The following is a 26081-nucleotide window of genomic DNA, read 5'->3' as shown; positions in this document are numbered from 1 at the left end:
TATTATAATATATTGTAATAATTGAGCTAGCTACCATTTCTGGCTTATGTGAACCTATGAATAAAACTATGCCTAGAGTACCGTATTTAAAGTTGCAAATAGCGTTGCAGTCAAACACCTTATACTTAATAATTTTATGTTTAGGGTGAATATTTCAAAATTCGTTGAAAATTTACACCTCAAGGAGAACTAATCCAAAAATGTATTCTGAACACGACCAAAGCATTCAAGATAACTAAGGATAAATTCAGACCCCAACGCGACGCGTACCTAGATGCATTTCTTTTGTATGGATTTGCTAGAGTCTCACATAATTGAAATCTGTCAATTCAGTACAATTTTAGAAATGCATATCTACACGTTGCGTTGCGGTCTGAATTGACCCTAAGACAAAATTATCATTAACAATAATAATAAGATTATTATCTATCTATAATATTTTTCATTAGGTAATCAAAAGTTAAAAGCTAACAACCCAAATTTTAGCCTCACTCACTCGGGGGTTAATTATACACAGACTGTCAAAATAATTATACCTAGTTCCGGTATCGTCGTAATCGGAAAAATCAAATTTCAACCAACCTCAAACATGAAGGTGTCAACCTCCTCTCGCACGTGCTCAATATTCATTTTCTCCCCTTCTACCTCCGATAAAAGTAATAAATCTAAGAACGCGTGCTTATTTTTTAAACCTAAAAAAATAGTTTTGGAGGATATAAAAAAATTACTATTATAATAATATGATCTATAGGAGGATCTATTAATTATCACGAAACCAAGACGCTTAATTTATATATTAGGTTGGGGAAAAAGTTTCTTCGCATTTTATATAAAAATTCAAAAGGCTTTTTTATAAAGTTTTTATTTCTTTTTTAGTTTTTATTCAATTGACTAAAGTATATAGGTGCCATTTTGTTCGATAACTTTTTGCCATTTTGTTGACGTAGGGACATGATCCCATTGCCATAAAATTTTTGGGGCTTCTGATGAAAAAATTGCAACGAGTGGTTTTGGTAGTCCTCTTGTGATGTCAACCGAACACTGCCTAAGGAATTCTGCAGCGACCGAAACAGGTGGAAATCTGAAGGTGCAAGGTCAGGACTATACTTCGGATCCATTAACACCTCCCAGCCAAACTCCCGTAATTTTTGCTGAGTGGCTAAAGATGTGTGAGGTCTAGCGTTATCATGATGAAAAACCACACCCCCTCTGTTGATTAATTCCAGCAGCTTTCTCTTAACCTCTTGCTTTATTCTCATCAGTTATTCGCAGTACACTTCAGAATCGATGGTCCTGCCTAGCGGTAGCAGCTCATAATGAATAATGCCCTTCCAATCCTACCACACACACAGCATCACCTTGTTGCGAGTTAACCCGGGTTTCACCACAGTCATGTGAAGCCTGACCGGCCTGTGACCACGATCTTTTTCGCATGTTCTTGTATGTGATCCACTTTTCATCACCAGTTATCAGCTTCTTCAAAGATGGTTCTGTTTCATTACGTCGTAATAAAGAATCACAAATGAGTAAGTACACGGTTCATTAGGTTTCTTTCAGTGAGCTCATGAGGCACCCAAATATTGAGCTTTTTTGTGTACACAGCTTTTTCCAAATGCACCAAAACCGTTTTGTGGTCAATCCCCAGTTCTTCAGCTACATCGTAACTACTAATATGCCGATCTTGCTCCACTTTTTCAAAAATGGCATCAGTTTTGTCCGTAACAGGGCGACGTGCATCTTTGATATCAAAATTTCCGGATTGAAAAAGCTTAAACCAAATTTGCGCTACTCTCACAGATACTGCATTAGGTCCATAAACATCACAAATTTTTTTCGCGGCTTGTGTTGCATTTTTACCTTTTTTGTAATAAAATTTTAAATTGTATCGAATTTCTTCATTAGAATCACTCATATAATGCAATAAGAAAAACAAATGAAAATCTCACATTTACCTAATTTGAATTTGGAATTGTCTTCTGTAAAATTAAAACTTTTTAATGATACCAAAATCAGCCCGATACAGTTGGTATAGCTCAAGAGATTTTACACTATAATGCGAAAAGACTTTTTCCCCAACCTATTATTACCCGACTGCCAGAAAGGGTTAAATGTTTTTAGCGCGTATCTTGTATGTAATATTCTTTATTAGCTTGTATCTCCAGAACCGCTAAACAGATTTTTACGCATCTTGGTTATCCTTGCTAACCTGTGTTGCTAACGCTATATTCATTAAAAAAACTTCAATCGTTGTAAGAAAAACATTAGGAGCTATTCAAATTAACTTGAAAAACTAAGAGAGCATGCTACGTTTCGCAAAACAAAATGAAGATAATGTATCAGATATTAAAATAAACGGAAATCGACCAATACATTGTAACGACTATATTATTTTATATTATACATCCAACCAATTTTCCATTGCAAATGGAATGAAAACATTTTATTCTGAAATATTCTTTAGAAGTTTCGTTTACTTCCGGATGCATAAAATAATGTTTTAACAATTTCTTATGTTCCTTTTCCTATTCTTGGCTCCTGGCTCCTATTCCTTTTTAAATAAATAAATAAAAATTGTTTTATTTCTGAATAAATTTGAATCAAATATTTTCAGAACGTTGAAGTACATGTTGCCTACCATGTATATTTTTAAAATATTATCATGTATATTTTAAAAATTTAAAACATATTATCATGTATATTTTTAAAATATTACCTACTGGCAGGTTTTGCTCTAGGGCCTTTCTCACCTTGAATTTTTGGTGTTAGATATACAAGAACTAGTATAGCCCTGATTTTGAATTGCTACTTACCAATATCATTACGATCAGCCATTTTTAAGTTTTTGTTCTTCAATTCATTGCTCCTATTCTCTATCACACTCATACTCTGCTCATGGAGAATCCTCAATGCATCATCTTGCATTTTTTTGTACGGCGATAAATTAAAAATTAGTTTCGATGCGATTATAGGATTTCTCATTTTCATCGCTATTATTTGGGAAATTCTGCAACAAATAAGTTTCACTATGCTAGAGAACCAGTTTTTATAATGTTTTGAAGTGGTCTTGAAAAATACATAAGAATTAAATAAAATAACTATATTAAAGTTTTACGTAATTTAAATAAGAATACATGCACGTGATAAAAAAATCTGTGTTTTGAAGAAAACAATACATGATACAATTTAAAATATTCATAATAATATGAACACTTATACGTGGGAGAGCCATGCTTCGGCACGAATGGGCCGGCTCGACCGGAGAAATACCACGTTCTCACAGAAAACCGGCGTGAAACAGCGCTAGCGCTGTGTTTCGCCGAGTGAGTGAGTTTACCGGAGGCCCAATCCCCTACCCTATTCCCTTCCCTACCCTCCCAAATTCCCTTCCCATCCCTACCCTCCCCTATTACCCTATTCCCTCTTAAAAGGCCAGCAACGCACCTGCAGCTCTTCTGATGCTGCGAGTGTCCATGGGCGACGGAAGACGCTTTCCATCAGGTGACCCGTTTGCTCGTTTGCCCCCTTATTTCATAAAAAAAAAAAAAAAAAAAGAACAGGGACTTTGATCCCTGACATTTTTGACTTGCACATAACAACGAAAGACAAAAAGGTATTTAATATTAAAATATAATACAAAAAATCAGGGTTAAAAACAAAATTAAATATTATATAACATTAGAAAATGGTCTGATTTAAAAATATAAAGTACTTACGTTTCAATTGATTTCACATATTCAGAATCAGAATGGAGTTGAGCGTTTGCTGGTACCCCCATTATTGACTCTGAAAATATCTTTGTTGTAATTATTCGTAATACTGCACCAGCTTCAGATACGCAATTTGCAAATTGCAATTATTAAAATGACAATGTAGAGTCTTACTGCCGCAATATTATAATGATCACTTGATTTTAACTTAATAAAAAGATTTTGACATTTTCTGTAATATTCTTCATTTCATTTAAGTTAAGTAGGCATTAGTGACATTAACAAAAGCTTATTACAATTACCAGTGACATTATCAAGTGCCGTCAAAGCAATGATCGGGAATAGATTGACCGGTTCCCCGTTCGCAAGCTCGCTCAACTTTTTCACTAGAATCTTTTCGTTTTTCAAAAACACTTGAAGAAAATTCTGTAGGATGTTAAAATGGAAAGCTGGCGTCAAAAATTTTCTGTGCAGCTTCCATCTTAGACCTGTGAAAGAGAAGATGCCTTATTTTTTGTGATTTGTATGGGCAAGAGCCCGCGCGTCATGAATTTATTCATACAAAGATGAAAAAAATAATCTTTTAGCGCTGCATCATTCACAGTGGACTCTATGTAGGGGTTTAATACACACCCTAAAGTATTATCACTTAGTTTTGATACACCTTGTATATTATAACATTGCATTCTTTTCGACAAATGTAAGGTCAAAAACAATTAGGGCCTGTTTCACCACTTTCTGCTAAAGTGCCTAATAGGCTATTCACAACTTTTTTGACAGATTCTCAATACTTGATCTATCAAGTTAATTAAATAAAATAAATAAATAAACGTTTATTCAGTAATCTGGACATTACACAAAATGTCCAGATTACTGAATAAACGTTCTGTACATTTAAATTTAAAGATACCACACCATACAAGTATCAGAAACGCACAAACAAAAAAAAAAACAAAAAAAACAACAATACAAGAGGAAAAAAAAATAACAATAAAACAAAACCTAATATGCATTTAGCAAGGCGGCAGATACAAATTGGTAGGTGGTGTAATGCCCAAACTATTGAAGTGGAATCCACTCAGGTTCATGACTGTGGGCTCCACAGTCCCTGATATTGTATGGACCCATTTTGGACGCGTTAGACAGACCACGTCTTGAGGGATTGAAAGCGGTACAGTAATACCGGTATTATACCGGTATTACATTACGATACCGCTTTGATTTAAAGGTTGAGCCAAAACGGTAGCGATTTACCGTACCGGTACCGCTAAATAATGAAATTATACCTTAATTTTTTTATGGTATCGTTATACCTTTATTATATTGGTACCCCAACCAAAATCATTTCGGTACCGAAAAAATACAGAGTACCTACGCAACGGGCGGCGCGGGCGCGGCGGCGGCGGCGCGGTTGCCAGCTCGAAACTTATCATGTAAAGACTTGAACAATCCGGGGTAGTTGCAACTTACATGCGTCCCAGCCCTGAACCTGGCAATATTAATTAGTCAATTTTCATTCGCTCGCTAATTGCATTATAGTTTTGACGTGTTACTTTAGTTTGATTCTCTAAGCGTTTTACCTACGTTGCTAATTTTTATTGGGTGTTTCTTATTAAAAATTTAAAAAACAATAATGGGAAGAAAGCGGAAGAATGCGGTTTACGCATACTTTACATATGATAAAGACACTAAATATTCAAAATGTTTAGTCCCTGGTTGTGAAACAAACGTTAAGGTTAGTAATTAGTATGGATTTTTTCATTATTCCTACACACTATGTATATAGCTGTTGCCCGCGGCTCCGCCCGCGTAAATACAGTATCCCTCGGGAACACTGTACTTTTTCGGGATAAAAAGTAGCCTATGTTTTAATCCAGAGCCCAAACTACTACCATGCCAATTTTCATCAAAATCCGTTCAGTAGTTTTTGCGTGAAAGAGGAACAAACATCTATCCATACATCCTCACAAACTTTCACATTTATAATATTATTAGTAAGAAGTAAGATAAGATTAAATAGCTGTTTGTCGCGGCTCCGTCCGCGTAAATATACTATCGAGAATCCCGCGGGAATATGTAGGTACTATAATTTTCCGGGATATAAAAACCTATGTTTCCTTGATGTGAAAGTGGTTTCGAATAGTTTTATGCCTACAATTTATAAAACTATGAATGATTTTAGAATATTGGCTCTGGTTTTTGTTTACATAAATAAAATAAAATATTTTATTTCAGATAAAAATTTCATTACATAAAAGTAAAATAATATTATAAAATAAAGAATATGCTATTTTTTTAAATAAGCTGTTGTCTATTTTCTTTCTATAAAGCACAAATATTAAATTAAAATAAACATGTTATTATTATTTTTTTATAATAAATTTAAGTTAGGCCTAGATATTAGGTTCAAAATAATGAATATTATTTGCCTTTCAGGGCGAACACGGTACAAACTTACTTTATCACTTGTCTTCGAATCATCCTGATGAATACAAAATAGTCAAAGACCGAAACAAGTTAAACAGAAGCGAAGAACTTGTAGAGACAAGTGATCAAAATGATAATGACATTTTAAAATCGCTGAAAAAAAGCTCAAAGTACATATATTTACAATCGCAATGTGTTGACTTGGTAACAGCACATGGAAGACCATTTTTATTGATGGATGATCAGGCATTTAGGAACATCATAGCAATGACAGGCGTTAGCCCGAGAGAATGCCAATCTTTGAATTCACACTCAATAAAAACATTAGTTACAGAGACGGCGGAAAAGGTGCGAAAAGATATATCTAGAGAAATTAGAGGCAGATTAATTTCACAAAAAATTGACAGTGCCACTCGATTAGATCGAACATTTTTCGCAGTCAATGCCCAATATGTCGAAAATGCCTCAGTGGTGATTAAAACCTTAGGTATGGCAGAGATGTGGGATAGAAGTACATCAGATTACCTTCGAGAAAAGTTGTTGTACATCATAAGGAAATACGAAATAAATATTAATCAAATTTATTCAATCACATCAGATAATGGTGCCAATATGTTAAAATTGACTCGCCTTATGAACGACATTTTGAGAGAACATAGAGAAGACGATATAAGTGACGACGATGAGTCGGATTCGGGTCCAGAATACAACGGTAACCAAATACTGGAAGTGACTTTCCAATCCGATGATGATATGCCGTACGAAATTACATCAGTACGGTGCGCTGCACACTCACTACAACTCGCAATTCAAGATGCGCTAAGAGAAGACGAATCACTCCCTACGATTGAACAAGCGCGCTCAATTGTCAGGCAACTGCGAACACCTAATATGAGAAAATTAATTAAATCGACCAAAAAGAATAAGGCTATTTTAGACAATAACACACGCTGGCATTCGACATTTGATATGTTAGAGCGATTGAAAACTCTGAAGGATTGTTGCTCTGAAATTCCTGGGGATCCGTTGTATTGTTCTAACACCTTTTGGGATACTATTGATGACTTGATAAGTTCTCTGAAACCTGCTAAAATATGCACTAAGGTGTTACAAGAAGAACAGCTTACTTTAAGTGATTTTTTTTACCACTGGACAAAATGTTACGTAAATACTTCACACGTGCAAGTCCCTCTAGCGCAACAGATTTGTATATTCATGAAAAATAGACAAAATATTTTAATGGCCAATGCCACATTCCTTGGTGCATTATATTTAGATCCTCGATTCCAGGTAGTGTTATCGAAAGAGGAGGAGGCTTTGGCTTTGCAACACCTAAACACCACTTGGATACAAATTTTGAAAACACAAGCAAATCATGCTTCTTACAATCAAGAAGATGACGAAAATGTCTGTCGTCCGAGTACATCTTCGGCGGTTTCAGTACTATACGATGAAGTGGAAATGCTGTTGGCACAAACAGAAAGAGAGAAAAGATCTCAACAACGCGCTCGATATATTCACACTCGGGCTGATATCACAAATCTATTACAAAATTTTTCCAACCATACCCGTCTACCACCAAATGAAAATATATTATCATTTTGGCATAAGAAAGCTTTGTTGGAGCCTCAACTATATCTTTTATCGAAGGTGGTGTTAGGAGTGCCAGCCACGCAGGTGAGCGTGGAGCGCCTTTTTTCTTCTTTAAAATATGTGATGAATAATTTACGTTACAATTTAAACGAAAATATCGTCGAGGATATCTTAGTAATAAGAAATAATAAATGAACACTAGAAAATATTTTACCGATTTTGTGATCTTCTTCGCAACAAGATTAATTCATAACTTTAAAAAATAAATAAATAAATACATAAATTATTTAACAAAAAAAATATATACTTATGGTACTGCATATAAATTTACGTTTTAGAAGATTGTGTAATTTTTAAGAGGAGATTTTATGATTGTTTTACTTATATTTCATATATATGTAATTTCGTGTATAATTGTAATAAAACTAGTAAAATTGTAAAATGTTGATAGACTTTGGACGCGAATATTCTGCCTAATTTAACACATTTTTTTCGTTACATTATAAATATATAGTTATAAATATTTCGACATATTTTTACAATCTCGTTAGTTATTTTACATATGACATGTATATATATATATATATATATATATATATATATATATATATATATATATATATATATATATATATATATATATATATATATATATATATATATATATATACACGTATACGGTTCATGACGTGTCAAGAATTGTGTACTTTATCCCATTTTTTTTTCCACTTCGTAATCGGACTCTGACTAGGTGACGGGAAATTAAAAAGTAGGCCTCGCCTTAATCGTATAAAAATCACAATTTAAAGAAAATACTTGGTGTTTTGATTTTTGTATTATTGTGATCGATTAAAATAAAACATTGTTACAGAATTTGTTTATTATTATTTAATAATCAGTCAGCATTTTAATTAATAGTAGTTATTTTAGTATTACTTTAACAAAATTATGTAGTATGTAGGCACCATTTCTTAACCATCTACTTCAGAGTCAGTCAATGGAACGTTTTTGTTGTGCTTCCCTTCCAAGGAATGTAGAAATACTAAGATTCTTGAATACACACGAGTTCTCATACAAGGTTCTATATTTTTCATTTCTTCTTTTATAAGTAAGCTAAAAATGTCATTTCTTTGGTCCTTTTCTTCTTGTTTGATTGCTACGCAGTGGTAACATTCAGGTTGATGTTTTTTGGTGTTGTATTCCAAATGTTTAGCTATTTTAGGATGGAGAACGGAGGGGGACAGTGGTCGCTCCGAATCCCCTAAAATGTCTGGCGAGTGATGACGTTTTATTGCTGATTCTGAAAAAAAAAATTTCGGGTAAAAATTAAAACTCACGTTCAAGTTGGCTGGTATCAAATTTAAAGTAAGTTTATATATGTCACCGTAAAATTGTAAAAACCGTTAGATTATTATATAACTAGTGAAATTGTAAAATGTTGATAGACTTCGGACGCGAATAAGCTGCCTATAATTTATTATTTTAACACATTATTTTACGTTAGATTATAAATATGTATATTATGTATAACATGAATCTTTCGACATATTTTTACAATCTCGTTAGTTATTTTACAATTTAACGGTTTTTACAATTGTATGGTGACATATACACTTAAGTTCGTATGTTCGTATAAATAAACGAACAAAGATTAACTGTAGATCATCATTTCTCAACTTTTTTTATGTCGCAACGAAAAAGCCAAAAAGTTAAGTAAAAAGTCTTGTGATCCCGTCACGATTTTTTCGACGTTCGATACAAAAGGTTCGTTCGAAAACCGAATCTTTTGTACCTATATGTAGTTTGTATTAATTTTTTTTCAACAGTCTGCGACCCCCTTTAAAAACAATCTCGGACCCCCCTAACCTAACCTAACCCCCCCCAAGGGTCGCGACCCACCGGTCGAGAAACGATGATGTAGATATCATGTATGATGTAACGGTCGAGGTAGCCAATTTAAGCATTGTGTATTCCTCATGGACGTAGAAAAAAATTCCTACACAAAATAGGTATGTGCATAGCCACGCCACACAAGTTTCGATGTTTTGTGTAATGTTTCGAAATAAACGCGCACAGAAGTAGCAATAAGTAGTTTTTACAATTTACATATATCTATTTACATCAGTACCATGAACCATGAGTACCATGTCACAAAATATAGCGTGTAGCAATAAGGGAGATTCCTGTGTCTACCGCTGAACAGAACTGAGTGGAAATCTGTTTGGTGGCAAACTGCTGATGACACTAATGTAATCATTAATAATAAAAAAGTATTTACTTACTTTTATCCATCTTGGTCTACTCGTTCTTTTAACAAAGTACACACGCAAATTATTGACAACCTACGCGGCGCGGCAGGCAGAATAGAAGTCAGTCTATAGGTTTTTAAAAACATCGGTTGTTTGTTGACAACGCCGCGCCGCACCGCGCAGTCCGGCTCGCTTGCGAATTGCGATGTTGCCGTTCCGCACTATACCTTTATTTTACAGGTTTAGGTATCGAAAAAAAATATTGGTACCGTAATTTTGCAATACCGAAAAATAGCGGTACCGTTATTTAAGGCTATCGTAATTTAAAGGTATGACGTCATACCGTTAACCTTTTTTACCGATATTTTTCGGTTATTCAATCCCCTGAGGCACACAGTAAACAATAATAATATCAAGTGTAATAAATGGTTGTGTATAAGATAATTAATAATTATTATAATAAAAACAAATAAAATAGATAACATTGACTGTAAATAATGATATAAGCAATATATAATATACGATTTTACATAAAAATATAATTTGTGTGTGTAATTAAAGTAGAACAAAAAAAAAAAAACTTAATAAAAAATATAATATAATTGGTGGATAGCCTTATCAGGAAGTGGTGCAACCTGCCCTTAATCTCGAATTTAATTTAATAACAAAAATGAATCAATTAAATTAATTAGCTGTATCAGGTCAACGACTTTTTCAGTGTCATAATAATCAGTAGTAATGGTGAAGCCAAACGAGCGTAATTTTGAGTCGTGAGTCGCAAAATTTCGGTTGGCAGAAATTCTGCTGCATTCAGTTTCATAGAAAATTTCTACTTCATTCACGAGAGCGTAATTTTCTTACATGATTAGAATGAAAATTTACACGACTGAAATCCGCTTGCATGAAAGGGTCAGATCAGACCGCAATGCATCTACGCGTCCCGTTGCGGTCTGAGGTCTATCGACGTGTCAAATATTTATATGTCGCGACAAATGACAGCTATTATATTTTGACATATGACAGCAGTTTGACACCTAAGGCTACATAGCGGCACCTGGTGACAAATAGAATATGAAATACCCTCATTAGTATCAGTGGTAGGACTGAGTAATGATACTTGCTATGATCCTTGCATGTGTAAGACAATAATTATTATCTGATTCATCATTATTCACGTGAATAATCTGTGTATATTTGGCACGTGACATACATTATATGCATGTTTAAAGTTTTGTTTTTTATCATTCTATATTATCTTAAAATTCGTATAAGTACACAATACAAATAACAATCGAAACCTTATAAACTAATCGTCTTGATCGAATCGTCTTTAAATATTTAAAACATATGTTTTAGAGTTTTGGAGAACAAACGGTTTCATGGGGGTACTGAGGGGGAGCAGGGGGAGGCAACTGCCCCCTCCCTGGGTCATGTTGACGTCCCTACTAAGTATCATATCTAGTACTGTTATAGAAAACTTATAAAAGATATGAGCGATTCTTTCACAGAAGACGTAATAAATCGATTTGCCGAAGACCCTCGAAAATAACTTTTACATTAGATAATGTATAAGTACCTGGTTAAAGAAATTTAAAAAAAAATATGTAAGTATAATTTTTTATAATATAACACCTATTTTTAATAACCCCCCCCCCCCCCCCCCCTCCCGATTACATCAAAACTGATTAATAGGCAGAATCAACCTAACAGTTGTCTATGTGGGTCAGAGAATTGATCACTTAAATTAACTGCAAGCATTAAAACTAAATTTAATTTCAAGATTTCCTGAATATTAATTGATTTATTTTGTAAAAGATTTTAGTTTGTTTGCTCCTAAAGTAAGGCAAACAATGCTACGTACGGCTGCGTAATAAATTTGAATATTTTGATGGATTTTTATAAAGCATTGGAATAAGTATAGCATACGAAATGAGTGATAACAATAGTGCTCATTTAAATTGATATTACAACATTAGAATAGTTTTGTACTTGAAATACCACTGAAGAGCTGTTGGTATTAATACTATTAATAATAAATGTCGTTGCGCACATACTGAATGATAGCAGAATCATGGATTTGAATAGGCACTGTATGAAATAACAAGTCATTGTATTGTGGGGTTTTCTTTGTCGGACCTACTTCGGTAATAATTAGATACTGTTTCTATCATACTATGTTATTTACATATTATCACAGAATATATTATATTAGTAGTACGAGTACCAAATATTACATAGTATGACAAAAACACAATAAGCAATAAGTGATAATATGACCTTGAATGAGATACGTGGTTATTACTAATCACTCTTTTTACTAGCTGATTCCTCCACCTAATATTGTTACCGCTATATTCCGAAACAACAAACTAGTTAGCTACATTACTTTAGTAATAATAATATAATAATAATATCTATGGACGCTTCACACCACGTCAGTCTGGCCCCGTGCTAAGTACCTGAAGGACTTGTGTTACAGGTACCAGACAACGGAAATATATTTAATACAAAAGTATACAAATATAATAAATATATGTATAGTATAAAAATACTATACATATATTTAAGATTTTTATTATATGATACACATATTTAATACACATCCAGACCCGGGAACATTGAAAACTTTTTGTTCCGTCGGCGGGATTCGAACCCGCGACCCCCGGCTTGAGTGCCACACACTCAACCAATTGAGCCACAGAGGTCGTCTAGTAGGTGAAATGTGAAATGACTGATCCCTGTGGTACACCTTTTTATTCGGCGTACAGTGCGTTCGCGACTGTGGGTATTCTTAATAATAATAAGAAGTATAATAATCATGCGTCAACATAGCTTTCCTAAATTGGACAATGTGGAGATTATGATGGTCGTTGCAAGTAAGTTTTTAAAAATAATATGAAAACAGGAGATACGTTCTAGAAATTACTAAGAAAGGATTCAAAATCAAAACCTACCAAAGTTTGTATTACTGGAATGTCTACTATTTAACGGAAAAGTCGTGAAAAAGCTAGTGAAATACATATCAGTTTTTATTTAATTACTAATAATTGAGATGTCTAAAAACAATAATTAGGGAAATAGCTATACTGTACTCGGCAAAACATGGCGGTAGCGGTCATTGACTCCCTGTCAAAAAACTTGTCATTTTCTATATAAACCGCGATTGACAATGGATTAGGAACATCTGACACTTTATTGTCTATCGCGGTTTATATAGAAAATGATGACAAGTTTTTGAAAGGGAGTCAATGACCGCTACCGCCATGTTTCGCCGAGTACCTACGCCCTACTATAAAAAGGTAAAGTGTCGTTCAATTATTATATAAATAATGCGAAACGGATACAGATAAACAGAAAACAAAAAGGTTAATTTGCACAAACAATCTTCGAATAAGATAAGCTACTAAAATAAACTTACCAGTTGATGTCAAGAGACCGTCGCCCAGCCAAGGGTGTAAGTGTTGGTAGGATCTCCCCTTATTAATGTATTCTACACTAGATAACAGTTCCTGTAACGGACAATTATTATGAAACACCAACATTTTGCATACAGGATCAAAACATACCTAAATATAATCTGTTCGAGCTTAGTTGGCATTGATCCATAAGTGCGAAATGCAACTATAAAAATATGACTTATTACAATTATAGGGAATATTACTCAGAGGTCCGAACAGAGGGCGCTACTAACATATACAGTAATTAATACGACCAAAATCTGACCATGTTGCACACGTCAGATAAGAATATTGTCAGAAAAATTCGCAAACGTAATATATGCTATTCGTAGATATAATACTTTATACTAATTGGAAGATAATATTTATAATTACTTAGTACTATTAATGGTACTTTTAAGTATGCTATCGTTTAACAAAAACAAACGCATTTAGTCTTTAGTAATACTCTCAATTGTAAAAAACTGTACCCAAATGCGCGCCTTGTGGTACCCCGTATATCTAACAGGGTACCACAAGACGCGTCCGTTCGTTACGCTTCGAATATGTTTTATTGATGAACGGTGAAGATTAATATAGTATAACATACCTCAGCATATTTCGGATGGTATATTAGCGCGTAAGGCTGATGGAACAGATGTATCAAGCAGGTATCACCATACGTGTCTTTGAAATAGCGTAGCAGAGGGAGAAATTCTGAAAAAGGTAACAGATTTTTTAAAAATGATATTATTAGTAGTTGTAGTATTATTGGTACGTTCTTTTTTTATGAAATAAGGGGGCAAACTAGCAAACGGGTCACCTGATGGAAAGCAACTTCCATCGCCCATGGACACTCGCAGCATCAGAAGAGCTGCAGGTGCGTTGCCGGCCTTTTAAGAGGGAACAGGGTAATAGGGGAGGGTAGGGATGGGAAGGGAAGGGAATAGGGGAGGGTAGGGAAGAGAATAGGTTAGGGGATTGGGCCTCCCCTTAACTCACTCTTGGTGAAACACAGCACAAGCGCTGTTTCACGCCGGTTTTCTGTGAGAACGTGGTATTTCTCCGGTCGTGCCGGCCCATTCGTGCCGAAACATGGCTCTCCCATGCATAGCATGGCTCTCCCACGTATGTACGTATTTTAGGTAGCTCTTAGTATTAATTTCACATTCAGGGCTTCTGGCTTTATCTTATTGATTTAATCGCATAAATGTTACAAAACTAAGTGATAAATGAGTTTAGGGTGTTTATGGGTCCCCTATATAGAGTTCCCTGAGAAATTAGCAGCGCTGAAATACTAACTTATTTTCCACCTTTGTATAGAAAAATTCATGACGCGGGGCCGCGCAGCGCTTGCCCATACAAATCCCAATAAAATTTGCTCTTTCAGCACTGCTACTTTCACAGTGAACTCTATATAAGGGCCACATACATACCCTAAAGTATTACCACTTAGTTTCGTTACACCTCGTAAATACAAATTAATTTTATAGTTGGGGAGGGGACGAGGGGATTTCGGGAGTAGCTCGACAGCGTGTCAGATTAAGCTTGTATAGGCTTCCGACATGTGTCTAGTTGTCATGGTATAGAAATCAGATTTCTCATGTGGTGGGTTAAATTTTTTTTTACATTAAAATATCATCGGATCTGTCAGATTAAGATACTGGATGTTTAGTATACCCCAAAGAAGCTTCCATTATAAAGCACTGACGATTCAAAGGTTCGGTAAGCCTGTAGGTACATTTTAAAATATAAAAAAGTAAAGCTTCATATTTTCCTAACTAAGCTTCGCAGATATTTTATTTTGCACTAAACTAAATGATTTAATCCTTGCTGTCTAAAATATATTTATAACTGACTTAAATAAACAATTTTCTGAATATATTTTCTTTTTCAAAACCTTAAAATGGCTGCAGTTTCTGAACCCACCACTAAAATAAAAAGCACTCTTATTATTTTTTAATCAGTTTTATCTAATGTACAAAACCTACTAAGTCGCCATGACGCTCGACTGACTACAAAAATAGCACTCTCCCCTCCTCTACTATTAAATTTTCTTACACCTTGTACCTAAATATGCAAATTAATTTTAATTTATCTTAGTCTCGCTCAAACTCGAGAATGGCTGAACCGATTTGGCTATTTTAGTCCTGAAATATTTTTACCAGGTCATCTAGTAGTAAAAAAAATTACCAACTTATAGAAATATACAGGTAAAGTACTATCATAGCTCTAAAAGTTGGATTTTTGGTTCTTTATAAGCTGTTCATAATCCATCTTGATAAAAATAATTTTAATCATTGCTTTTTTCATTGTTGATAAAATATGCGTCTCTAATGGCTACTTAATAAAGTTTAATAGAGCTATTAAATAAAATAAATGACTTAATAAAAATTAAATACAAACTTGTACAATATTAATTACTACACAGAAACAGCTCTGCAGGGACCTTCGTCCCACGGACGAATATCCTTATAGTATCTATCATTCATGAAATCAAAAATATAGTATGCTTTGGTACACAAACGTTCTTTAACGACTTTTTTAAATTTAATAATTGATAGATTTTCTGGGATCCTATGATAAAGGCGTAACTTTTATATGAATTTACGGTATAATACAAAGCTTATTTATTTTAGTAATCATACAAGTGGCTCGTCGTAATTTTGGTCTGTCCGTCCGTCTGTCTGTCTGTCTGTCTGTCTGTCTGTCTGTCCGCGGTTTTTCTCAGAGACTATCTGGACCTACAAAGCTGTAATTTGGCATAAATACACATATTAATGATGCCGACAAATTGGTACATAAAATCTTAAAAAATATTTTATTGATAGATCATTTTCTGATTTAGGGATCCATTTGTGAAATATTAAGTTTTAAAGTGGAAAAAATCGTTTGAGTCCAATTGATACTAGGTATAATAATATTATTATCATTAATCATACCTATGAGTTACGACGCGTGACGAAGTATTATAATTATTGATGTGTATAAAACCTATAGAAGCGGAGCCCTAGAACAATTTTTTTTATTACTATCAAGCTAATTGTTTGTGAGTAGCTTCATTTTGATAACACGAACAAGATTTTTATTTGCGAAAAATCTTGAAAGTGGCAGCTAACAAAGATAGCAAGGATTTCATACTTTGACTCGATGATCCTAAAATATGGATTGTTCTATTTGTAGGACAGTGTTACTCTTAAATTATATAACTATTAACCTACCAATATACAAAAAATCTGCTGGCTAGGGTTCCGTTTTAGGGTACCGTAGTCAACCAAGTTTTGTTGATTACAGAACCCTGTATTGAACTTCTCAGTAAGCATTATGTAAAATTTTTTGATAATTAAAATTTGAATAGCTTAGCTAATTAATTGTTATCAAATTCATATTTCAAACAAATTATAGTTTTTAATTTTCATGTGTAGACAGAAACTTTAACTCTATTCAACACCTTTTTATAACCGTAAAAAAGTCAAGTTGAGTGTAAAATTTGCTAAATTTGCTTTTTCTATATGTATCCAATATTAAATCATATCATGTTTAATACCAAAACATCGAATACAATATTTCAAGATAGGTACATTATAAATGCGAATTTTTGACATTCGTTACGCTTTCATGTTTCACACAGTAGATAATTATCGTAACACGTACTTATATCGAACTTATTCATTGACAAACTGGACTACTTGTACTATAATATCTATTCTGTGACTGGACTAAGAAAACGAATTTAGTATTATCAAAAAATTAGAAAACAAATGACAATAAAATCCAGTTCCCATCTATAAACTGAAATGTGATATTTTTACTTACAAGCAAGACAGAATATATTTAAAAAATATGAGACTCCACCGACTCAACAAATTCGGACCCAAAAAAAAATCTTACCATTATTTTTTATCCATGCGACGTATAGTAAGTTGCCTATTATAGGCAAAGGGTTCGGTCCAGGCAACGATCTATTATTTTTGAAGTAAATAACAGATCTCACGGCTATAACTATTAAAAATATAAGCAACAGAATAAAAAACATTTTTACTTATAATTCAAACCACTTACGAGTTTACTTATAATTAAACCACTTACGAGTGTATCACAGAAGAGACTGAACGAAACGATTTGGCGTGCTGTCGGTCCAACCGGTATCAGAAATGATGCGAAATATTAACATTTAATATACCTATTAGTACGGGGGGCCCCCGTACTTAGCCCCCGTAGAACATTTTTTTTTATTACTATCAAGCAAATTTTTTTGTGAGTAGCTTCATTTTGATAAGACAAACAACATTTTTATCTGCGATAATACCTATATACTTTCAATCACTCATTACAATAAAATATACTTTCAATCAACCACGTCTAAACCCTTCGACCTTCTAAAAATTAAAAAAAAATCTTATCTGTTATATTATAATAGTCATAAGACAAACAACATTTTTATCTGCGAAAAATCTCGAAAGTGGTAGAAAGGATTTCATACTTTGATTTGATGGTCCTAAAATATGGATTGTTCTATTTGTAGGACAATATTACTCTAAAATTATATAACTATTAACCTACCTATATACAAATAATCAGCTGGTTAGGGTTTCGTTTTAGGGTTCTGTAATCAACAAAACTTGGTTGACTACGGTACCCTAAATAAATAAACTCTTTTAAGACCATCAAATCAAAGTATGAAATCCTATCTATCTCTGTTAGCTACCACTTTCATGATATTTCGCAGATAAAAATGTTGTTTGTTTTATCAAAATGAACAAAAAATTAGCTTGATAGTAATAAAAAAAATCTAGGGCTCCCTGACTATAATAATTATAACAGATACCTAAGATTTTTTTTATTTTTAGAAAGTCGAAGAGTTTAGATGTGGTTGATTGAAAGTATTTATTGTCACTAATGCAAGCGTGGTTATTTTCGAAGCTTAAGTGTCTAGACACAGTAGTTTGAAAAAACGCGGCCGAAGTTCCGCATGATTATGGGCCAACCCACACGTACCACAACCACACGACAGCCACAACCACACGACAACCACACCACGTGGTCGGGCGTATATTTCGTATTGTAAATGAACTAGACCATTCACACGTACCACATTTTGCAATCGTTGTCGACCACTTGTCAAATACCGACCACATCGCAACCACGGCCAACCTAGTCGCAACCACGTCGTAACTACGTCGCAACTACATCGCAACCACATCGCAACCACAACATTGCGTCGATGCAACGACAGTGCGCGCCCACCGCTCGCGTTCTTCCCATCTCCGTTTCATTGACTTTCATACGTAACCACATCGCAACCACTGGCGACAACGCAACCACGTCGGCATTTTGTCTGTACCACAACGCAACTACAAAAAGCTGCAGCGACACCATTCACACGTAACTACTTCTCGACGACATTTTGTCGTTGCGATGTCGTGTGGTTGTGGTACATGTGGGTTGGCCCTTAGCCAGCTGCAATGCATGTAACTACTTCTCGACGACATTTTGTCGTTGCGATGTCGTGTGGTTGTGGTACATGTGGGTTGGCCCTTAGCCAGCTGCAATGCATGTAACTACTTCTCGACGACATTTTGTCGTTGCGATGTCGTGTGGTTGTGGTACATGTGGGTTGGCCCTTAGCCAGCTGCAATGCATTTTAAATTACCGATGACACACCATGCCGAAATTACGTATGCGGTATGCGTTTGAAATTATTGCTGACGTAATCATGCGGAACTTCGGCCGCGTAACTTCGGCATAGTGTGCTTAGACATTAGACACTGACTTTCGACGTCAACGTTCATGGGTTATATTAAGTTGGGGCAAACAAATAATGTTTTTTGGATAGGACAATAATAATCAGGTTACCTGCGGGGCTAAAATGGTCAGGTCAGCAATTCCTCTCAATCAATTCAACAAATGAATTGTTAAAACTGTCAAACAGACAAAATATGTCAAATTAGTACGAATTACTAGACATGAATTGCAAGCAGACTTGCATTATGCGATTTTAGAAAAATGAATCATATTACGATTCATAATATGATTCTCCAAAGCGACCATTTTAGCCCCGCTGATTGTTTGACAAAAAAGATGACCTATGCGTGGGGTGGGTAATGGATATGCTAAAAGAAGGTCCTGCGCTTGATCTCGCGACAGTCGAGTTCCTCTCGGTTAAGTTTTTCGCTGTCTCTATCTATTTTTTTAACTGAATCTATTTTCCCTCCTACGGTTTCATGTGAAAAGTGCGCCTTTATTTATTTGATTCGGTTCCCGCGTTGTAGAACAAAATAAAAAAGACGGGTTGCACTCCGGGAGTGCCGGCAGAAGTGAAAACTTGATTATTAACGTTGTGCATTATTTTTTTTAACCGATTTTTTATGAAAATTGTTTTTTTTAAATCGTTTTTTTTAATATTCGAAACCCTTACTTACTTACTTACTTACTTACTTAGTACGATGGCTCAGCGACCCAAAGTGGATCTTGGCCTCCGACACGAGTTTGCGCCACTTGTCGCGGTCTTGCGCAGTTTCTTGCCACTCTGTGACTTGAAGATCGCGCAGGTCCGACTCCACAACATCTAGCCACCGGTACCGTGGACGGCCGACAGGTCGTCGCCCGATCGGACGCCCAAGAAACGCCACGATCCTCCCCCATTCTTGCAACATGACCGAGCCATCGGAGTCGCTGGACTTTTGATACGCCAATAATATTGGGCTCAGCCGTGAGGTCTTCAACTTCGGCGTTGGTTCGGATTCTGGTTCCTCCGTCTTCTGTCTTCACCGGGCCCAAGATCTTGCGGAGGATTTTTCTTTCGGCTACCAGTAATTTATTCTCTTCATCGAGTGTGAGCGTCCAGGTCTCGCATCCGTACATAAGTATTGGCCTTATTACATACTTGTAAATGGCGATCTTACTTTTTCTACTTAGGAGATTGGACACTAACACTCCATGAAGTGCCGCGCTGCATGGTAAGGTGTTTTGGATGCGGGTGTTTATTTCCTCCTGTCTCGTGTTGGTGTCGGTAATGGTGCAGCCTAAGTATTTAAATTTGTCCGTCCTTTTATAAGAAATCCCTCTCACATTCAGGTCTTCTCGTTTTGTGCGCGTGTTTTTATAGCGTTTAATGGTATTCTGTTTTCTCGCGGTTTATACTTAGGCCTACCTTAAGGGCTTCGTTTTCTAAGACTTCGGCCGCGCTGGCCACTTCCTCTGGAGTTTCACCCAGTAATGCCAGGTCGTCGGCATACCCTATCAACCTATGTTTCCCATTCAGTTGTAGCCCTACATCTAGTGCAATCACTTCTTTGAGGACATATTCCAGAACTAAATTGAAAAGCACAGGTGACAGCGCATCTCCTTGTTTAAGTCCTGTGACCACTGCGAACTCGTCCGTAAGCTCTTTAGCAACCCTCACTCTCATTTTGCATTCCTTAGTGGCGACCATTATCATGTCAACTAGCTTTTTAGGGATGTTGAAGTTCCTTAAGATCGTGTATAACGTATTACGGTCGATGCTGTCATAGGCTTTTTTAAAATCGACAAATAACGCGTGTATGCTTTGGGCGTATTCCCAACGTTTTTCCATAAGTTGTTTCAGAAGGAAGATCTGATCGATTGTGCTGCGGTTTTGCCGAAATCCACACTGATAATCGCTGATGATTCGTTCCGCATGAGGTTCTAGCCTTTTAAGCAACACATATGATAAGACCTTGTACGCAGTTGGCAAAAGAGCTATTCTTCGAAACCCTTACAATCGATTAAATTTTTAACCCATTTTTTATGAAAATCGATTTTTAAAAAATCGATTTTTTTAATTAATCGAAACCCTTACAATTTTTTTAACCCATTTTTTATGAAAATCGATTTTTAAAAAATTGATTTTTTTAATTAATCGAAACCCTTACAATCGATTAAATTTTTAACCCATTTTTATAAAAATCGATTTTAAAAAGATCTATTTTTTTTAATTAATGGAATAAAAAATATCGACAATTGAAAAAAAACAATCGATTGTTCGATTAATCGATTTCGATGTTTTTTTTTTATTATTATTAAAATTGGGGCCGTCTATGGACTGTTCATCCATATCCTTTTTTTGTTATTTTATTATTTAGATTTTCGCACCAAGGATAATTGAAATAATATTATACATTTTAATTAATTGTAGTCCATCACGCCATGGACACTTTTTTTTTTAATATATACATATATATGTGTGTATATACCTAATAGAATAGACTATAATACATACATATAATAAATATATATTTATTGTTTTATAATTTACATAATAATAAGATTAATGTTTTGAACGGTGTGGTCCCAGTCAGTGTGGCGGCCAGTAGATCCGACATTTTCCGATTTCCTTAGATTTTATGCTGCTCCACCCTTTGCCTTTAGATGTTGTGACATTGGCTTGGTGGAGAGGGGTCACTCAAGCTGGGTGGAGTTTCTAGGGTGTTAAAGAGATATCGTTCTGTGTCGAATCTACCCGCTATGTGGCTTAGGACTTTATCGTTCCTGTCTTTTATAGCCATTTTTATGTTATAATCTTTTATGTGTTCGGTTGACACCTCCGTGGCTCTTTTTATGAAGCTTGCCACAGCGTCTCCATCAGTGTCAGTGTAATAGACACAGGTGTTAGTGTGCCGGGATATAGCTACAACTGCATGAGGAAGGCGGTCATGGATTGCCAGCTTTCGGGACTTGGTCTGTATGATGATCACCGAAGGACTCGTTAATCCCTGAGCTTCATGGATTGTGAGGACGCGAGAGTCCATTCCCAATCCATAGCCTGTATTAGTGAGGGCTGCTTTCTCCTCTTGTGTGTGGACAAGATATTTAGATCGGTTTTAGGTATTCTCGCTCCTGTGTACTTCATTAGCATTAAGGAAATTGTGCGGTCCCTAAAGGACCGCACAATTTCCTTCGATGAATAGATGTTATTATAGACCATGCTTAAGGCGTATGCCACATCCATAGGGCTCCTGTGTGCAAGACAACTCCTGGGTGATGCTGGTTACCAGGTTTGGATGAGTGTAATTAAGTTTAAAGAGGTTTTCACGCTCTATAAACGGAAGTTGGTTAATATCTCCAATGAGGATGACATCGTTGGCGCCTGTTAACTGATTCGCCATGACGATTGAGCCGAAATGGTTCATGAGGGCCTCGTCAACTATCAACCTTTTGTAGGTTCCTTTTGTCCCATTTACCAGCAAAGAGGCCATGGTACGAACTTTATCTTTAACTTTGTTGCCAGTTCGTAGCGATAGCCTTTGCTTTAGATCCTCGGCTGCTTCGATTGTCGTTGTTATTATAACGTCTGTTTCCTCATTGAAGTTATTAAAGATCCAAGTTGTCTTCCCACATCCAGGAACCCCATTGACCCACGAGTAGTTGATGGGTTTCGCGAATATGTCCCAGTCCATGCTGGATTCGGGGTCCCCAGATAGGACTTCTGCCATTTCTATTATCCTGTCTTCCAGCATTATTCTGGTACATTCCGCTATTACCACTATTGGATCCTCAGATGTTGTGATATATTTGAGCGTTCCCGTACGTTTTGATTCATCCTCGTCCAGAACCACGAACCTGTTGTCCGCACTTAGCGCCGCCATATACTTCCCTGTCATCGCCCCGGCAATTATTGTGGAGGTGACATTGTTGTATATTGCAGCTTTTGCATCCTCGAGTCTCACTTCTAACAGCTTTTGATTTTTTCGCTGATAGGCCTGCATGATCTTATTGCAGGTCAAGAGCTTTATGATTTTATTTGCTCTTATTATCGCCTGGAACTCGAGGAAGGCATTTATTATATGATCTTCATGGTTCTGGGCCAGTCTGAGTTTTGGCGGGAGCACTTGTCCGAAATCAGCTCTATATCTTTTGTTTTTATTTGCTGGTTTTTGTGGAGATGGTTCCCTCAAGAAAGCCTCTATTGCTGAAGCCTGCCGGTTTGTTTGTGATGCAGCCTTGATCTGAGAAAGGATGTTTTTATCTTGACTGTTTGGCTGCATTGCGGTTTTTTCACGATAAGGTACTTTTTTGATGGAACCCACAAACACTTTTAATTTGGCCATTGATTTTTTACTTAAATTTATTTTTATCGCTCTCTTTCTCATCCTCTTTTTTGCTCTCCCGTGATGCTTGGAGTCATTCACTTGCGGAGGATGAGCTCGCCTCGTCGTTGGGTTCGGAGGCTGTTGGCTGATCGTCATGATTCCTTTTGAGGAAGCTTAGGTCATCCCCTCTGTTCTCGTAGACGATTGCCTCATGATGTTCTGAGGCTTTTACTATTCCATAGTAATTTGCAGCCCTGCCTTTGTCCTGTCCCAGTGACATGGCATCTACGCTGATTATGCGTGGGGTGGTACTGTGTCTTGTTCCCATTGCTCCCAACTCCTTCAAAGACGAACATGCACGTTCAAAGGCTGTTTGCGCGTCCCATTCAAATACTATTATCGTTTTGGTGCCCGATTGCAGTATTTTGCAGGGTTGGCCAGCGAAGTTAGATGATGGAAGAGCTAGATATTTGCTCATTTTCATGCTCGTCTTTGATGTACTCCCGTTTAGGATTTCTGCTAGTCCCGGTGATATGTTGACGTGGTTGGGAGTGTAAAGACGGCTGTATGTTATGCCTAATGTTTCTGTTGGATTTGACATGAAAAGAGGGATCGGCCTTAATTTGATTTTCGGTTCTCCGTTTTGTCCACGGGCTAGTAATTGTTGGGTTTGTGTTAGGGTCGGCTGTGTTACAATTATTGTGGTTGAAACTGCCTGTTGTATTTCTGTGTGCACCTGTGATTGTGTTGGCGCGTGTGTTTCTCCTGGCACAAGATGTAATTTACTGAAAAAAAGATACATGCAAATTTATGCATTTATCTCATGAACATTAAACTTAATTAAAGGTACTTGCGGCTACTTTTAACAAGGCAACCCAACATTGATCCATTCTATACGTTCTAAAGATTATTTTAAAATATATTTGATCGAAAAAAACGATTCCTGCAGAATTTTACGGTCGGATCTTAGGATAAAACCAGCGCGCGCGGCGTGGGAAGCTATTATAAATGCTATTATGTTTTGTTTTAACACATAAAAATGTTGAAAATTGATACTTTTTTTATTACGCAGAGGTGAAGTTTTTAATTAACAGTATTTTCAGAGTGTATTTTTATGCACGTTATGTATTATCTTAAGTAAAGCCGGTAAAGCCGGGTTAATTCAGACCGCAACGCGACGCGTAGATGCATTTCCAAAAGTAGGTACTGAATAGACAGATTTACATTAGGTACGTAATTGAACTCACGCAATTAGTCCATTGAAATGTTACATTTTAGGGACCGAATATTGCATTTATTAGAGGACGCAATTTTATTTTTGGAATACGTTGGGGGGGTCAATAGAAGCTTAACCTCAAGTTTGTGGGGTCGCCACCCTTGTCCCCCAGTCGCCTCCTTGAAAAAAGGGGTGACAACATTATTTTCGCGATATTTCGGAAACCATACGTCTTACAAAAAATGTGTGAGATCATATGTTGTCGGGGGATTTTTTCCTCAAGAGATTATCTACAAGATTGGTTTGAGGTAATTTTTTTTGTAAATTATATTTAAAAAAAGTAAAAGAGCAATAAGAAAACTTTTAAAAATGTTTTTACTTTTTTGCTTATAAGTAACTTTTTTAATTTTAAATTTAGGGTAAAAACTTAAAAAGTTATATGAAAATTATTTGTAGGCAAAATAATTTGCAACAAATTATGTTCTTACATTTTTTTTGAAAGACGTATAGTTTCCGAAATCTCTCTCCAAGATGGCGACCCCAATAACTTGAGGTTAAGCTTCTTTGACATTTAACATAATTATATCCCAAAAATAAAATCGCGTCCTCTAATAAATGCAAAGCTCATGTAACATTTCAATGGACTAAATTGAAATCTGTAAAATCCATACAAAAGAAATGCATTTACGCAAGCGTTGCGGTCTGAATTGACCCTAATGTGTAGTGTAATAATTGTCATCTTTAAAACGTTCTTTTTTATAAAAATTAAAGATTATTTTGTATTATTTTTCAGAAGCATAATGGTTTATTCCGAATATTGTTATTGTTTCTTTGTTTCAGATGTAAGATTCTAAATGTATAAAAGTCTTAGTTCTTAAACTTTTTTTGCAGTATTTTTGCAATTGTTAAACTAATTCCCAGATAGTTTACTTAGTTGTTATAAATTGACTTTTGTTTTCACAATAGCTAATAAAATAATTTATGATTAATTCACACATTACAAGTTTCCACATTTACATTAGCCATAATCTTGATATTTATTCATAAAATATATAAATAATCGGCCAAGTGCGACTCGGACTCGCACACGAAGGGTTCCGTACTGTTATAGAGAAAAATATTGTGTTTTTTGTATGGGACCCCCCCTTAATTTTTTATTTTATTATAATTTTAATATTAAATATTAAAGTACGAATTTTAAGTGCCTATCTGTTGCCATTATGGATTACGAGCAAAAAAGGCAAAAGAACTCTATTTTGTTGTATGGGAGCCCGCCTTCAAATATATTAACTTTATTTTGTTTTCAGTATTTGTTGTTGCAGCGATACAACAACAGATATACGCAATCTGTGAAAATTTCAAAAGTCTAGCTATAGCGGTTCTCGATATACAGCCTGGAG

At 35.5% G+C, this 26081-nt stretch overlaps 1 protein-coding gene across 1 annotated transcript in view; it reads right to left on the bottom strand.

The window, feature by feature from the left end:
* LOC121728609 (cytochrome P450 4d2-like) overlaps window positions 1–26081 on the bottom strand; it is a 46498-nt gene that overhangs the window by 10044 nt on the left and 10373 nt on the right. Inside the window, exons 2-7 of the mRNA XM_042116784.1 lie at window positions 14024–14130; window positions 13395–13485; window positions 4010–4195; window positions 3714–3783; window positions 2811–3004; window positions 583–692 (exon numbers count right to left, since the gene is read on the bottom strand). Of these exons, the coding sequence (XP_041972718.1) occupies window positions 583–692; window positions 2811–3004; window positions 3714–3783; window positions 4010–4195; window positions 13395–13485; window positions 14024–14130 (758 nt within the window). The remainder of the gene's footprint in view (window positions 1–582; window positions 693–2810; window positions 3005–3713; window positions 3784–4009; window positions 4196–13394; window positions 13486–14023; window positions 14131–26081) is intronic.

The sequence above is a fragment of the Aricia agestis genome, chromosome 7 (assembly GCF_905147365.1).
Source record: "Aricia agestis chromosome 7, ilAriAges1.1, whole genome shotgun sequence".
NCBI classification, from domain to species: domain Eukaryota; kingdom Metazoa; phylum Arthropoda; class Insecta; order Lepidoptera; family Lycaenidae; genus Aricia; species Aricia agestis.
The sequence above is the reverse complement of the archived record's forward strand: the minus strand, read 5'-3'. Positions and strand labels throughout refer to the sequence as shown.